We start from the raw sequence: 17,493 nt of genomic DNA, 5'->3' as shown, positions 1-17,493 counted from the left end.
CACTCACTAAAGTGATCCGGGTTGTGTGATTCACTTGAGTCATTTGAGTCAGTATTGCTAAATTGCCAAGGAAACTCAGTACAGATCCACTTGTAACCCGCTGATCCACGCGACTCGAGATTCTCAGAGCCGGAAACATTGCAGACTCGCAGACCATGGACATGAGACTCGCTCTACAGATCCCACTAACCGGCTGATTCGCGTGGATCAGCCGGAGCCGGTTAGTGGATCTATAGAGCGATTGAAGTCTCCTCAAAAGGAAATCCATAACAAAAGCCTTTCACTTCTGAAATAACATGCTTATAGGTTTTAGGTTTGGTGTGTATGGTCGACCATTTAAAAAAGAAGCCTAATAACAATAGCATAATAATATAGAGAAAATATAGAAAAGAACTGTCCTGCTTATGTAGCCCCCAGAGTCGGAGAGACAGTTCGCGCAGATCAGCCGGTTACGGATCAGCCGGCGGATTAGCTGGTTACAGATCAGTCGGTTACGGATCAGCCGGTTACGAGTTGAGAGACTCTCGAGTCAGAGCAGATTCGCATGTCTCTCGAGTCCGCATTGTTTCCGGTTCTGAGTGAGAATCTCGGGTCAGTTCGCGGCTCGCGCGGATCCACAGGTCTCTCGAGTTTGCAATGTTTCCGGCTCTGAGTGAGAATCTCGGGTCAGTTCGCGGCTCGCACGGATCGCAGGTCTCTTGAGTTTTCAATGTTTCCGGCTCTGAGTGAGAATCTCGGCTCTGTTCTCGCGCAGATCAGCCGGTTACGAGTGGATCTGTAGTGCACTGCGAGCGAAGTCTCATCAATAATGTTGAAAGAGGTTTGCGTGTGTGGTGGCGCTGTTTATGGTTTTACATTGAATTGTAGTAGGACTCAACTGATCCGGGTTAATGACACTAGAGACTCGCGACTCATGAGTTAATTTAAAGATCCGGGTTAAAGATCCGAGTGAGTCGCGACTCGAACAGGTCTAATGGCAAGGCATATGCTTGTGTGTGTACTGAACTTGCTGTGTGGATAGACGTGAATAAACGTAAAAGTAGACATTCCAAGCATCATGTAGACATTTATCTTTGTCTGGCAAGCATTCGCTAAGTTATAGTTAATTTTTCTGACATGTTTCTAAAAAGGACTTCGCTTGAGGGAGAGAGAATAGATTGTGCATCATGTTTATTTTCTTAGTTTTGCGAAAAACAAAACATTCTGTTTTATTGGGAGTGAACACAAAAAAAAAAAACACATTTTAAATGATGTATAAATCTGTATGTCCAAAATCAGCAGAGTAATGTAAGTCTCTTAGCAAAGTGTTTAAAAAAAGAGGTTGCGGTGCCCGTGCCGCCGTCGACCACAGGGAGTTAAACATGTCATAGCCAACTACTGAAGTACACCAAAACTTTTTAAGCAAAAGATCTGAATCCTGTACACTGGAACCTGTACACCTGACTATTTAAGCAAACGACCTCAGCCTGTACATGTTGACCACAACATCTCCAGAACTAAAACAATGACCATAGTTTCATATTCACACCATCCAAAACGAACCACATCTGAGTGCATTTGACCCCCCCAAAACCTGGTTTGTTTGACTAGTGTGAGCACTCCGTTCTGTGTCTGAGCGGTTTACTTAGGCTCAGGGATGGAACGCACAGTGTGAGCGTTTGTGCCAGATTGCAGTTCAAAAGGTGAGACAGTCATTCAGTTGTGCGACAATCGTTAAACTTCATCTGCTTTCGTAAAAACCTTCTGATGCGTGCAGCATGGTTACGTGAAAGTCTGAGCGGTGCAAGCGATAGATTGACTAAGCAATATCATAGGCATGTTGAGAGGGCTGTGCATCATCGTGTCCCAAATGACTCAAAACATTACGATTGAGAAAGTGATTTACTTTTTGTTTTCTTTAAAGGTGCCTTTTTCCAAGTTTTTCATGTGTTCATATTTTTTTGTAAAAAAAACATTGTTTTCACTGTCCTACAAACGGGCTGATGTCTTCCTTGTTCTATGAAGTCCCTCCTTCAGAAATACATAATGGGTTCTGATTGTGTAGCTGGTTTTGTGTGCTGTGATTTGTCATCAGCTTAGCGCACATTGTCTTTAAAGGTCACACCAGATTGAGAAAGTCCTCAGCAAAGGCCAAACAATGGGAATTTGACCCCGGAATGAAAATAACAGCGTCTCAATGGCATAAACGAGAACACTCTACTAACGCAACTATTCCTGTTCTCTGTGGAAGCGAAACAAGGTCACGTCCTGTTTTGGCGTATTCCTGTTGGTGGCGGTTGGTCAAAAATTCATAATATTGTTGGAGCTGATGGTGTAGTGGGCAGCGCTCCGACATATGGTGCTAATGCACTTCCGGTTTCCCGAGTTCGAATCCCGGCTAGAGGTCCTTTGCCGATCCCATACCCCTCTCTTCATCCTCTAATTTCCTGTCATCTATCAATAAAGGCAAAATGGCCCAAAAAAATTACTTTTTAATTCAGAATATTGTTGTCATATACCTTGGAAGTAGAGGAATCTATTCCAAACCAGCCATTTTCTGTAGTCCTTAAATTATGTTAAAGAAAATATATCACTTGGCATTAAACTTTGAGCTTTATCATTTTTCAGGTATTGTTTATGCTCTAACAGCAACATTACACACAAAAATGGGATTATGAAAAATGGCACCTTTAAAACAATCCTATCCTAATGAAAAAACTGTGTTTAGGCATGGATCGATTAAAGTACAGTACAGTGTGAGTGCAAACCTGTAGGGGAGTGGGGACAATCGCCCCGGGCCACAATTCAAGGCTCAACTCATGACTGCCCTGCCAAATTTAGCTCCAACCACACCATCAAGTTGGCAGTTAGATGACACAACTGTAGTAGACCTCATAAACAACAAGGAAACACCATGCAGGGAGGCAGTGGCACATTTTGTGGAACGGTACGGTGCAAACAATCTGTTTCTCAGTTTGGAAAAGAGAAAGAAGATTGTGATGATAAACTCAGCTAAACACCTCCCACTGGCCATTGATAGCTTTACTGTGGAGAGAGTCAGCAGCACTAAAGATCTCATCTGGACCACCAACATTCTCTAAAAAGGCCCAGAATGACCTCCACCTCCTGTGCTGGCTAAAAAGAACACGTATTCCTCCACCCAACCTCACCACATTTTACAGAGGCAACACTGACAACTTGCTGACCAGCTGCATCAGCGTCTGGCAAGGGAACTGTAACGCAGCAAAACGCAAGACCCTAAAGTGGACAATAAACACAGCTGCAGCGATCATCTGTGTCCTGCTCCCCTCTATCTTGGATATACTGGTCTCATCCATGGGTTTCTGAGGACACCAGAGACCAACAGACCCAGCTCCAGTTCAGCCTGATGTTCATCTGTGTGCCACCTAATGATAAGAACGGCCGTAGCATGGATCAACCTGAAGCCATACGAATAATATGAGATAAGACTTATTTAATAATCTGTTCATAACTTATCTTCCCTCTTAACCTTCTGGTTGCCTGCAACTGTACTTGTACAATCTCACTGCTCAGTTAGCTTTTGCAAACAGTATTAATCTTATGTTTAGTTGCAGCAGTGTTATGTAAATGTGTTTAAAGTTTGATATAGTGGTCATAGATTCAGTCAACTTTCTATTAACAGGCAGATTGCAATCTAAGAGAAAATTATTTACAGTTAGCATTGCTATTATATGTCTTATTAAAGATCTGATTACAAACCTAACATCTTACAAACAGGAAAATAATTTTCACTATTATTTTGATTTTATTTATTTCAAAACGCTCTTTTCTGTGATAATTGACTATGCATTGACCGTAGAGCTGCTTGTAACGATGCAAAAAAAAGGGAAAGCCTTGTCAACAGTGCTGTTAAATGTGCTGTACATTTCCTTTTTGTCTCTAGCTTGTCTCACACTGGTGGGAAGACAGAAGTGTGCATCACAGCCAATGAGCCAGGATCCCAGTCCGCTATAATGTTTGTGAAAGCCCAGGTAAGCTGAGCTGCTAGAGAAGCCATCACCGCCTGGGCACTCGACAAAAATCTCACCTGGATTAAATCCCTTCATCACTCACTGACCTTCATCAAGTGCCAAGACACAACATTGACAACACACCTCTTGTAGCATTTTTACCTTTGGAACAGTACATGTCAATTACACTTGTCCAAGGCCCGATGCCAGGTTGCTGTGGTGAAGTCATATCACGGAAAATCACATATGGTGTTTAATAAGTAGGAGGCTAATAGGACTGTAACGCTTGCTGGGCAAAGCATCTGCTTTTGCAGTCAGAGAGAAACAAACAGCGAAAGATGATAGACTTGGTAGGGTGCAGTGGTCTCTTTTCTGTTACCCTGTGATGAATTTCTGTCTGTGCGAAAAGAGCAAACAGCTGAAGTTCTTTGCCAGGAGTCTTTAGCCCTGCAGACTACAGGACCTCATTTGCTGCGTCTCAACCAGCAACTTCAATGTAGCTGCAGCAATTATTTGACTTATGCATAGCAAACTGATTTGGAAAACAACTAAATATATCAAACTGAATATAAGTCCTGCCTCTATTAAAACAGCGTGGGTGACAGATATACCACACACCCATACGTACCTTCTGAGGCACTCCTGATAAATGTTAAAAGCCTTTAATCAAAAATGGCTACATGTCAACGCGTTTCAACTAAACAGTTTTTCATCAGGGCATGCCAAACATACACAGGTGAGTGCATTTACCAGCCCTGCGTTCCAGTTCTTTTTTTATGAACTTCCCTAGCTAACTTCCCTCTCGTTCACTCGGATGTACGTCATTGCTTACGTTGTACAAGTGCCCACTACTGCTAGAACACTTGAAGTGGGTTAAAATGGATCACCCTAAGCCCTTGATCACATGGAAGGTGGAGACCGCCCCCTTCATGTGCAAAGCACGAGTTGCTGAAGTGACGTCACAATCGTGTTGCATTGTGGGATATGAAGCAGACTCGCAGCCTCGGTCAAAATCGAGGGAGCGAGGGTCTGTCCATACAAACTTCCTTCGTCCACTTGACAAAGTGGAACGCACTTCAAAATGGCGACAGGGATTCCCCTGAGGGGAAGTGTTTAGGGAAGTTCGCGAGTGCGTGTCTAAAACTGGAGTGGAACGCACCCAGGGCCGGCGCCACGAGGGGGCGTGAGGGGGCGTCGCCCCCTCACTGGCACTATCCCGCCCCCTCAGATCACCATTAATGTTGAATGGGATTTTAATGATAAAATGCGCTATTTAAAAATCACGTTTGCCTTGTGTATTGTCTTCCTAAAGGGAATTTTAAAGTCTAATTATTTAACAAAACAAAAAAACAAGTGTGCATGTATTCTACCGTGACACACGCCCACTCATGTATAGCCTATAGGCTTGTTCGAATTCATCAGGCGAAGACGTCAAAATGCCGCGAGAGCGAGACGAAATGACACTTAGTATGATTTCTCGAATCGTTCTCGCGGTACTTTGATGTCATGTGGTTGTTGGTTCTTGCAGCCGCGCCTGAAGTTGAACAAGTTTGTGTTGACGGCTTGAGGCACGCCGACAATGAGCCCGCGTTCTGAGTCTCAGAGGGAAATCAAGATGTCGAAGTGGGAAATTATATAAAAATTTACAGACAGGAATGTGAGAGTGACCTGGGCCTGCCCTGTAGCAATGGATATATGGAAAATAGCATTGGAAGTTCTACAAACCGGACTCCGGATTGTCACACATCAATTAATGCCGTGGCGTGGATGAATTATCGGAGCATTTCAGGTACAAAGATCCAAATATTCGGCTGTCATTAAGTCAATTCGGGCACCATGAACTTCAGCCAGACTGTACATAGTTTTGAAAAGTTCAGATGTTCATGTTCTTCAGCATCCTTGCAAGTCAACGTACAACCAACAGCCTATTATTGTTCTGCATTTAAAGTTAAAGGTAAGCCTGTACGATCTCTCTCTCTCACACACCTGTTTATCAGGAGTAAATAGATAAAAAACAGACATTGTTAAATTTATAATTAACGAATTTGAATTAGCCTATCCTATAGCATAGCTGTATATGTAAACGAGTTATTGCCATTTTGCTATTGTGGTTCTCTAGCTGCTTAATCGCTAGCTTGGTGCATTACTTGTGGCAGTTAAAATAACTACGTTATATGATCAAATTGAACCAAAATGTTGATAAAATGTTGCGTTTGGACCGTTTTTGGGCTGAAAACCATCAACTCTATTTGCCAACACTGCCCCCCACCATTACGTAAAATGTATTTCTACCTCTGGGTCTGAACTTCTAATGAGCAGTGTTGTGCTAATATGTGACGTTAGGTATGCGTTTTTTTGTTGTTGTTGTATTGTTCAGAGCTCTGTACGTTGCTCACTATAGCTGTAGTTTTTGTGGTTGTATTACAGAGATGTTTGTTTATAACACTTTAAAACTTAATGTACCAAACCTATGTATTTTCTAGCTGGGGGAATTATATGCATTCATGTGATCGCCCCCTCTGGTATTTTAGACGCCCCCTCATCAGCGCTCGGCTGGCGCCGGCACTGAACGCACCCCAGGTAGAGCGGTACGGGAATGGTCACATGACCTAAGCCCCACCCCTAACCTTAACAACAACTAAGTAAAACTTTTTCAATTATCTCATTACAGCCAAACACACTGAGCTGTTCAAAAAGAATACACATATAGTAAAAAACAAGTGATGATTGCACAAAATTATTTGAATTGAATAATATTGAACATTATTTTGCATACACATATCAAAAACATATTTCCCATGATAAGTCTAAAAACAAACACTAAAAAAGTATTAACAAAGACATACCAAGATTACTAAAATGCCCTATAAAAAGGGTGATAAATCCACATCATCTCAGCTTTTTGCTTAAAATTTAGCATTTTTGAAGAAACCTACCCATATATGAGAGGTAATAAAAAAATAACAAATGAAGATAGGATGATTTTTGTTGTTTGAAAGCAGAGGTCTGTTCTTTCATTTAATATATTTTATGTTTATATATTTATAGAAGAACATTTTCCTGGAAGGCATTTTGTGAAATTATTGTGAAACCTAAAAAAATGCAGGCGGGCAACTTTAAAAAAAAAAGGCTGGTGGGGGAATGAGTAAAATAACTATCAATAAAATCTTTGTTTATTCAACAAATTTTAGATCATATCCCTCATCTGTTACCACTGGTGTTCCTTTAAGCTCTATTTCATGCTCACTACTATATATCTATTATGTTTTAGTTATATTTTTATTACATTTAGTATTTATGTCCACTACTATCCACCTTATTTTCGAACGCAAAAGTAAGTAGTGTGACGTATTTCCCTTCTTTGTGCGAGACGTCCATTTCAATAGCCAGTCGGTAGTAAACAGTGTAGTGGGAGCACGCATAAAACATGATTTAAACAGTTTTGGTAAATATTTACTACACCTGCCATGTATGAACCAGTGTGTGGATGAAATTAAGAAGTGGCTTGATATATCATATAAAGATATATTTGATCAATTTGTGTTCTTGCTCGGGGATGATGGGTCTTCAATGCGCAAATATAAAAGCCAGTATGGGAAAGTCAGTCGAGTGTTTGTACGTGGAAAAGACCAAGAATTCGTGTTTTTAACATTTTCAGGTGATGGTTTTAAAATGTCACACCTGTACCTCTGGTGTTAGTTTTTTTTAAATGGCAATTTTTAATTGACTTATCATTCAGTTCGACAGTCATCAGCATCTTTTGCATCTAAACATTGTACGTTATTTGAACAAACCATAATAAACATATTAAACAATTACATGTATTCAGTATTGTTTTCGTTTTATGAAAATATTATTACGTCGCTTCTTACACACTAGATGGAGAAATGAGCGTATGAAATGGTTTGCTTATTTTAAAATGATTTGCTTTTTCATTTAAAACATAACAAAAGTATATGCGGGACTCATAAATAATATTATAAATATTAACTAATAAGCAGTTTATGTCATATATATTCTGTATTGTAATCGCATTTTTGTAATAATATATAGTAGCAGAATAAATAAACCAGCTAAATCAGCATAATTTTAGTTGTTTTTAAACAATTACTGTATTTATTGTTTACTGGCAGTTTCTATGAAAGGTTTTACTGGATGATTGTAAAGATACAGATCGTGGGTGCACGTGCGCCTCATACACATTCAGCTCTTGTGTGTGTTTTGTGGTTAAAACCAGAGGCGTAATGCCCATTCAAACTGAGGGGGCACGTGCCCCCTTGGTTTTTTGAGCCAAATGGATTTTGCATGCAACCTCAAAATCAAACAAGCATCCATCAATCTGTTACTTTTCTTTTTTCTGTTTAATATGCACAATATTATCAATTCTGTGCTGCATCTTTTCAGAGATTTTTGCCATTTTGATAGTGTTTTGATCATGTTACATTACTTTCTGGCGGCAGGCGCTGCACATAGCGCAGTCGCAGACAGCGCAGATGCAGACGTCAGCGTCTGAGGGCGCTCACAAGCTTTCATGTTGCTGCTGCTGCATTTGGCTATCTGAGGAATTAAAACGTGCAAGAAACGCTCACAACATTTTCAAACCCCAGTACGGTAATGTGCAGTTAACCTTCTCTGTGAAGAAAATGTATGGTTTAAAATGTGACCGTCTCAACGTTATATCAGTAGAGATTTCTAGATTCATCTTCTTGGTTCAACGCCAAAGTTCGCCAGAGTTCACGCGGGCACGGAATCATGCTCACATATGAGGTAAAATTTAATGCAAAAATCCGTTTCTCTAATAATTTTATCTAAACTTATTTTTTAAAATCATTATTGAACATTAAAATCAATCACGTGGCTATAGCTTATGTCATTTTCGTTGTTTATATACTTTATGGATTTAAAATTACATTAATTTTATAGGATAATGCAGTTGTTGTGCAAAATGCAGTAATGACACAATTAAACAAGTCATTAAACAAAATGTAAATAAGCAAAACATGCCATTTCAGATGTAAATATGATACTAATATGTCATTATTCCGATTGAATAGTATTTGATATGAAAGTTAGTCAACACTTTTATTTTGGATATTTTTTGCATGAAGGCAGGGGCGCTCAGATTGTTAGAAATCTAAGTGCCATGGAAAAGACTGAAAGCTCTATAATATTTCGTTTGTGTATGCACAAATTTCTGTGAACTGTGCACACTGTGCCCCCTTCAAAAAAATTGGTGCATGACGCCCCTGGTTAAAACAAATGTTTTGTAAAATTTACTGCGTTTGTACCAGTTATTGTAGACTACAAATTATACCAGTCTTCCCGGATTTCATTATAAACATTAAAAAGCCAGTCAAAACAGCACACTCGTGTCCCTCGCAATACCACTACCATTAGCTTTAGTGGATCATTGGAAGTCTTACACAAAGGAGCTCAAAGATGGCGCCACCCACATTTACATTAAAAATAAGGTGGGTACATTTCACAAGACTTTTTTGGTGTCCCCTGAGTACATATGTAAAGTTCTACCTCAAAATACCAAATGGATAATTTATGATAGCACATTAAAATTGTCACTTTGTAGGTGTGAGAAAAATATGCTGTTTTTGTCCATGCAAATGAGCTGATCTCTGCACTAAATCCAGTGCAGTGGTTGGATAGTGCAGATTAACTCTTTCCCCGCCATTGACGAGATATCTCGTCAATCAAGAGAACGCTTCCCCCGCGAATTACGAGTTTTTCCGTCTTTGTCCTTCCGCAACTTTTTAAACCCGGAAGTATTGCCCTATGGCAAGCTGTTGCATGTCCGTGTCTGTTTTAAAGATCGCTCTGAATGGGATCTCTATGAAAAGTCCGTCACAAAAATGGAATTATCTCTGCTTTTTGCTCAAAATGTGGTGTTTTTGCAGAAACCTACCCATATTCAAAAGCTGATTACAAAAGAACCACTGAAGGTAGGATGAAACGGGTTTTTTTGTTTGAAAGCAGAGGGCCTGTTCTTTTATTTGGTATATTGTATGTTTATATAACTTTTGTGAAGATCATGAAAAACGCTGGCGCTGGCTGGCAACTTTTTTTAAAAACGCTGGAGGTGAAAGAGTTAAGGGGCGGTATTATTATATTCTGACATCACAATAGGAGTCAAATTTCAATAACCTATTTTTTCATATGCTTGCAGAGAATGGTTTACCAAAACTAAGTTACTGACTTGATCTTTTTCACATTTTCTAAGTTGATAGAAGCACTGGGGACCCAATTATAGCACTTAAACATGGAAAAAGTTACATTTTCATGATATGGCCCCTTTAAAACTCTAATTGCACTTTCTCTCAAGTGAAATACTGAGAACACTCAGGTTCTTCTCATTGATGTTAAATTTAATTTGGCAAAATATTACATATTTGTATTGACTAATAACAACTTAACAATTTCCCAGTATTCTCAGGTTTGGGTGTCATCCTTAGTAGTAGGTATTAGTTTATCAATTGAAGCACACATTATAGGAATACAAAAATTTTAATGACCCCATCATTTACCTTAATGCCATTCTAGGTGTTCTTTTTTCAGCCAAACACAATTAGAATTAGATTAAATAATATCCTGCCTCTGCTTAGCTTTGTAATGCATTATATGTTATACAGTTTTCTGTTATCAAAAAAGGAATCCCCTCTGGTGGGTTAATGTATGTCTTCTGAAGTAAAGTGAAATGATATGTTTGTGAGTCAAAACTATTTGTATTCTGAGCATATTTAGCGATTGATATACGTTGTGCTTGTGTGTAAAAACACGGAGAGGACTGAACACATGCAAAATGGCAGCACAAGGCTCCATGTCGGGAAGTTAGCCGATCACTGGTTCTCGCATGTCTGACTGTGTGTTTCATCATGACACATATGATGACTGATCACGAGACTTGTGAGAACCAATGATCACAAACGTATTGCTTAGCGTCAGAAGACATTTATTAACCCACTGAAGTGGTACGGATTACTTTTCAATGCTATTACAAATTAGAAAGAGCCAGGTTATTATTTAATATAAATCTAATGTGTTTAGCTAAAGTAAGAATAGTCATATACACCTAGGGTGGCATTTAGGTGATTAAATTATAGGCTCATTTTTATTTTTTGGTGAACTATTACTCTCTCTACTCTATCTGCATATTTCCACTTGCAAAAAATCTGTGGTCTTCATCCATCTCAGCCTTTTGCTCAAAATGTGGTATATTTTAAAGAAACCTACCCATATTTAAGAGGTGATAAAAGAGATATTTATTTAGGTGAGTAAAATATGGTTTCATTTACATTTTTGAGTTTAATTTCTTACATCCATTAGCACAACATCCATCTGCATGTCTTGATAACTTTAAGCATTGATAACTCTTGACTATCTACTCAAACTTCTGCACAAAATTCAGTTGCTTCAGGATTTAAACCTTTTTTCTTGCACTTCATATCTGTTTCACATTTATACTTCTACCTGCACTCTTCTTGCTATACCTTGTGATTGCATAACCCAGGGCACAGAGCTTTCAACTTTGTTACACCTCATCTCTGGAACCTTTCAGATTATTTCTTAATTTAAGGACTGTTTTAACAATGCTGAATTGATGTTGTTATCTGATTGTGTTATTAAGTTGCGTGTCCTTGAAAGCTTTGAAAGGGGCCTTTTTAAAATACTATTATTATTATTATTAAGCATATGCTCTTCTTAGTTAAGATGTTTTCATTGCTCATGTATCACTCTAAAAAAACAAACGGTGCTATATAGCACCAAAACAATTGCTTTGGATCGTAACGATAGAAGAACCATTTTAGTGCCATATAGCACCGGTGAAGAACCAGTGAAGCACCAGTGAAGCACCAGTGAAGCACCAGTGAAGCACCAGTGTAGAACCATATAGGGGCCATATAGCACCACATATGGTTCTACATAGCACTATATGGTTCTACACAGGTGCTTCACTGGTGCTTCACTGGTTCTTCACCGGTGCTATATGGCACTAAAAATGGTTCTTCTACACTCTAAAAAACAAACGGTGCTATATAGCACCAAAACAGTTGCTTTGGATCGTAACGATAGAAGAACCATTTTTAGTGCCATATAGCACCGGTGAAGAACCAGTGAAGCACCAGTGAAGCACCTGTGTAGAACCATATAGTGCTATGTAGAACCATATGTGGTGCTATATGGCCCCTATATGGTTCTACACTGGTGCTTCACTGGTGCTTCACTGGTGCTTTACTGGTGCTTCACTGGTTCTTCACCGGTGCTATATGGCACTAAAATGGTTCTTCTATCGTTACGATCCAAAGCAATTGTTTTGGTGCTATATAGCACCGTTTGTTTTTTTAGAGTGTATCGTTACGATCCAAAGCAACTGTTTTGGTGCTATATAGCACCGTTTGTTTTTTAGAGTGTACATTGTACCCCTTATATCATTTTAAAACAGACACAAACATGTTTCCTTCATCTGTAAACTATTTACCAAAACACATTTACACTTTGACTCTACATTTTGATACATTGCCAACTCTAGTACACAAAGTTTTTACAACCAAGATCTCATTCCAGAGTAAACAATAACTTGTTTGAATGTAATGAGTTTTACAAAGACATTCAGAAGTCATTAAGCTCTTATGGGCGCAGTGTCACTCAAGCGAAGCGCAACAAATAAACAAGCACAAACACGTCTTGTAAGTGCTGTATGTATCAACGATCATGTTGTTTTGATCATCTTATACCACTGACACACGCGACTGAGATATATGAGCTGCTGTGTGAGTATTGCAGTGCTATCAGTTCTCAGCGCAAACGTTTCTCCTCCATCACATGCAGCCATTTGCAGAAGGACGCAATTAAAGCTCGCGTCTGTTATGTGCGTAAATGCGCATCCTCGTGACTCATGAACACACACATACACAGACATACGATACGTAACCAATCATAGGCTACTTTATTATAACTAACGTACAGATAGAAATAAGAAGATGTGTAAGTAAAGGTACGCAAATCGTCGCCAAATCTTCAGCAGTTTTACATGACAGATATGTCAATAATAAATCTATCGCTGCGCTTTATAGTTTATAGTGAGTGATAAGAGCACTGAACGCCTGACAGTAAATACATCACATCCTACTGTCTCTCGCTCTCTCACAGCAGCCTTTTCACTTTCCAGTTTGTCATCATGTGTCTCAGGTGTGTCGATCAGCTTCACATTTTACACAAACCTTTATTTATTTTCTACGCACGGCGGTGAACGCGAACCACACGCGGATGCTGAGCCGAGAGACAGCGTCACACATGGATGCTGAGCATCCTCTGCCTCGCGCAAAAAATAAAACAGTCGCACGACCGCTGGTTGTGAATCGTAAATCTCATTGATAAAACCAAGCAAAGCAGTTGTTTAAGGCACAGATGATCTCGCTCACCTGTTCACGCCTCCGCTGGGTTCGAGGGTTCTTCCCGCCCCGGCCGCTGCGCCATTCACGGGCTTCACGAGCTGTCCGGAGGCCGGCGGTGCTGAAAGCAGAACACCCGCCTCACCGCCCTCCATACTCGCCTCGTTACCCATGTTTGATTCGAGCGACCAATCGACTGTGGTCTATATTTAATATTTGTAAAATATTGAATGAACGCGATGATAGAAATCCGCGTTCAGCGCCGATCTTCATCCGCCATCATCATCTTCATCATCATCTCTCTCCCTCACTCCCTCTTTCTCTGATGCGGATTCAGTGGGAGGAGACAGAGATTCATCAACTACAGTACACACGCATCACGTGTACTCTATATATAAGATCATGTAGGCTATTTATGCATAACATTTGCTGCTTCTAGCCCTGAATATTTCTCTTTTCTACATTTAAACCTGCTCAATGAAAGAGATCCACACACATATATTGTGTAACAGACCACAATAATGATGTTGTGGTTCAAAAGCAGGGCAGAAAATCTTCAGAGCTCATATAGTAAAGACTGTAGGGTCAGGGTGTGCCGCCGCTGGCAATCCATCAGAAAACCTTTTAGTCTCATTCGGCACTATTATCGCACTCTTAGGAACCTGATTAGATCAAAACTGAATGTCCTGAGCTCGTGCCACTGTCATGCTTTTGCAGATAAAACATTTGAACGTATTTTTTGTAGAATTATTTCTTAACGAAATTGTTGACGTTTCCAATATTCAAGTAAAGTGCAGAGTCACTGCACTGCTGGCACTATAACTCATTCTGTTCACCAGCCCAGACTGAGGTGTCAATGTAGCACACATTTAAAAGATTACATTTAGGCATTTACTGAGTGAAGTGACTGCAGGCTGTACACAACACTGTGATGGGCCTGCAGTTCTGAACACACATACAGTTCACTTTAAAGGATGCATGGAATGGAAACATGATAAAGTATTCATTTGACCCACTTTACAGGAATCATACTTTACATTTTAGAAATCATATCACTTTAAAATTATAAGGGATAAATGGATCACCTTTAGCTAACAAATACATCTTGCTATGCTAATAACATTTGGAGCACAGAGTTGGTCTCACTCCTATTAAGAGAGGTCTCCGGTTGTCAGAAATGATTTATTGCTTTTTCATGAAACTCTCTACAGTATTACTTACCAGAAATATCCGCATACCAAATCTAGTGATGCCCCTAAAATAGGAATACATGCTTGTGTGCGTTGTAACTGAATGTGTGTGCACTACGATGTTGTCAAGAACCAGATTAACTTTCCTCAATGGACACCTTTACAGAAAAATATATTTGAGCACAAACACAGCATATGGAAAAGAGTGACCAACTCTATAAAGTGCTATAAAAATGATGTCTTTGTAAAGACAGTGTTGTATTACTTCATACTGAAGGTACTGAAGTAACCATGGCACTTTGAATGGCCAAGGACTGGTCAAGAGTCCATATGACTGCAACCAATCACATTTCACTTTGTGGCATGCCATGTTTAGGGGTGAGGAAATGTCTTCACAATAACAGACCTGTGTACAACCAGTAAATCATTCATGAACGTCTCTGGAGTTCATAACAGCAATGGCAACACATTAGGATACCCTTTTAGACACAATCAAATGCGTTGGACTCTAGACATCTTTTAAAAAATTTATGCTGTGAACCTCCCATACTTTTCGGCTTTGTGTTGTTTCCAGGAGGACCATTAAAAATTGCGAGACGGACGTCTCCCAGAAGTCCTGTATAATTCAACCAATCAGAGGACGATTTTGAAGCTGCTGAAGTGTTTTCAGATAAGTGCTCCGTAGGCATCAGACGTTCAACCAACAGTCCGTGGTCGTGACGTTAGAAATGGCCATGACATAAAAGACATAATTTTTGCACTTATTTGATAATCTTTATTTTACCAGGTGTCAAGTGAGTGCATCACTGGCTGTTCTAGATCACAGAACCTGGGGAGGGCACACAGAGGTCACTTGAGCTTTTATGGGGCAGAATAACACTTAAGATATTTCAAATACTCTTGGGATTATTAATTATTATTTAAAGAAGTAAATCTGACTCTGTCATGTATCACTCTGTAGTCTCTGTAAGATCAAGATTTGTTCCCCCTTAGATACTTCAAATCAATGTATTTGTAAAGTTTTAAGGCAACCGAAGTGCCTTAGAGGGCACAGTAGAGTCAAAGCTGGGCGTAACCAGTGAAGGCACATGAGGGTCAGAGCTAGGTGGAACCAATAAGGGCACAGGAGAATCCGACCCCATGATGGACTCGGTTAGGTGCTCATGCACCAAGGAGGGAGGCTACTCCAGCTCATGGTCCATGGCTGGCTCGGGCTCCATGATGGGCTTCGGCGTCTTCCTAAAATTCCCCTCTGTCTCACAGATGGTGAAGGGGGAACCGCAGTTTACCAGGACCCATTCAACGAACTTTGAAAAGCCTTCTCGAGGACCACTGCCCAGCAGGGATGGCTTACAAACCTCATTGAGGCCAGTAACACAAAAAATGCTAAAACTAGTGTCCGGGTAGTGGGTAAGGACAGATTAAGAAAGTCACGTGTGTGTTCCTCGAGAGAGTGTTCCCCCTGTTCGAGGCAGTGAAGGCTTATTGCTGGTAAATCCATAATTCTTATGGTGAGTCCTTCTGTCAAAGGTTGTGGTGGTGTGAAGACAGGCAAGGAACAATGAAGATTAAAATATAACTCACTTTATTAGAAACTCAAACATGGGTATGTAAACAGGAGAATAACATTCAATCACAGCCCACAATTGAACTCAATGGTAAAATCAGAATGGACAACCAAACAGAAATAAGGCAGGAGGATAGAACTGATGATCTAACTAAACAAGACACATGTGGACAGAGTAGGCTAACAAATGAGGACCAGGTGAGGATGATGATTATAGATTACAGGCTAATTAACAAGATGAAATGATTAACTGAAACATGGGGAAAACAACAACAAACTTTGACATACATGAGGAATTTGCTATACCATGAACAGCAGTGTAAAAAGCAGAGAAAAATTATAGCAACATCATTAAGTGCACCACACACCTGCAAAAGTGAAACAATGGCATCTTTAAGATTTTAGCAGAATCATTATAATAAACGCTTTATAAACACAATTTAGAAAACAGTAAGCTAAACTAGATTTCAGCAGTTTCTCTGAAAGCTAACCAACAGGCAACAAAGTAACCAAAACTCCACTTACCTTGACAACCAGGTTAAACCAGGCTTGAAACACTACAGCTGCACCCCGGAACTTTTTGTTAAAATGGAAACTTTTAATAGTGATTATAAATTTTATATTGTTTTAAAACTGTAGGGTCTGATTTTGTGACACCTGGTGTCAAGCAACTGAAGAAAGATTTAAACAGAGATCATGATAGAGGTCATTTTGGTTTAATGATCAAGATATATAGTAATTTGTTATAATTACTTTTTGGATTTAAATTGTTAGGACTGATTCTGAGGCAAATGTTAAGCTGTTGAGGAATGTTTTAAACAAAAACAGCAGAAGATGTTTAATTCTACTTTGTTTTATAGAATCTAACTGGGAAAAATGTTTACACATAAAGCGGCAACCAGGTAGATTACCAGAAACAATAAGCAGATTGTGGAGAGATTCATAAACAAGTCAATCTCATAAATGAATAAGTGTCATATTGATGACAAGTACAGTACGGAGTGCCACAAGGCTTTGTATCTGGACCTTTGCTTTTCATCCTGCGCATGCTACCCCGGGGAGATTATTAGAGAAAACAGTTGGTAGCATTCATACATCAGTACCAAAATACCAGTAAACTCTGACATTCAACTTAAGTTTTCTCTTAAAGTCAGGGTTAAGTTTAAAACTGTCACATGAGACACATATTTTTACTGGTGTTTTTACTATATTGTGATAGTTTTATGTTAGAGTTTTAATAGGTTTAACATGATGTTAGCCATTTTATTCCTCTTATCGTTTTGTTAAATGTAATTCTAATCCAACCGATAAGGCTGATGGCAGGGCAGGGGGTGGCACTTTATTGGGGGTGGCACTGGCTCAGT

General features: G+C 39.6%; 1 protein-coding gene across 4 annotated transcripts in view; it reads right to left on the bottom strand.

The window, feature by feature from the left end:
* Window positions 1–13,674, bottom strand: part of bsna (bassoon presynaptic cytomatrix protein a) — a 65,226-nt gene extending 51,552 nt beyond the window's left edge. For all 4 annotated transcript variants that reach the window (XM_065247786.1, XM_065247789.1, XM_065247788.1 and 1 more), the window contains exon 1: window positions 13,403–13,674. In XM_065247786.1, coding sequence (XP_065103858.1) covers window positions 13,403–13,545 — 143 coding nt within the window. In that variant the 5' untranslated portion in view covers window positions 13,546–13,674. The remainder of the gene's footprint in view (window positions 1–13,402) is intronic.
* Between the last annotated feature and the right edge of the window lie 3,819 nt (window positions 13,675–17,493).

Source organism: Paramisgurnus dabryanus, chromosome 11, assembly GCF_030506205.2.
Source record: "Paramisgurnus dabryanus chromosome 11, PD_genome_1.1, whole genome shotgun sequence".
Taxonomy (NCBI): domain Eukaryota; kingdom Metazoa; phylum Chordata; class Actinopteri; order Cypriniformes; family Cobitidae; genus Paramisgurnus; species Paramisgurnus dabryanus.
Note: the sequence above shows the minus strand (reverse complement) of the source record. Positions and strands in the feature narration are given on the sequence as shown.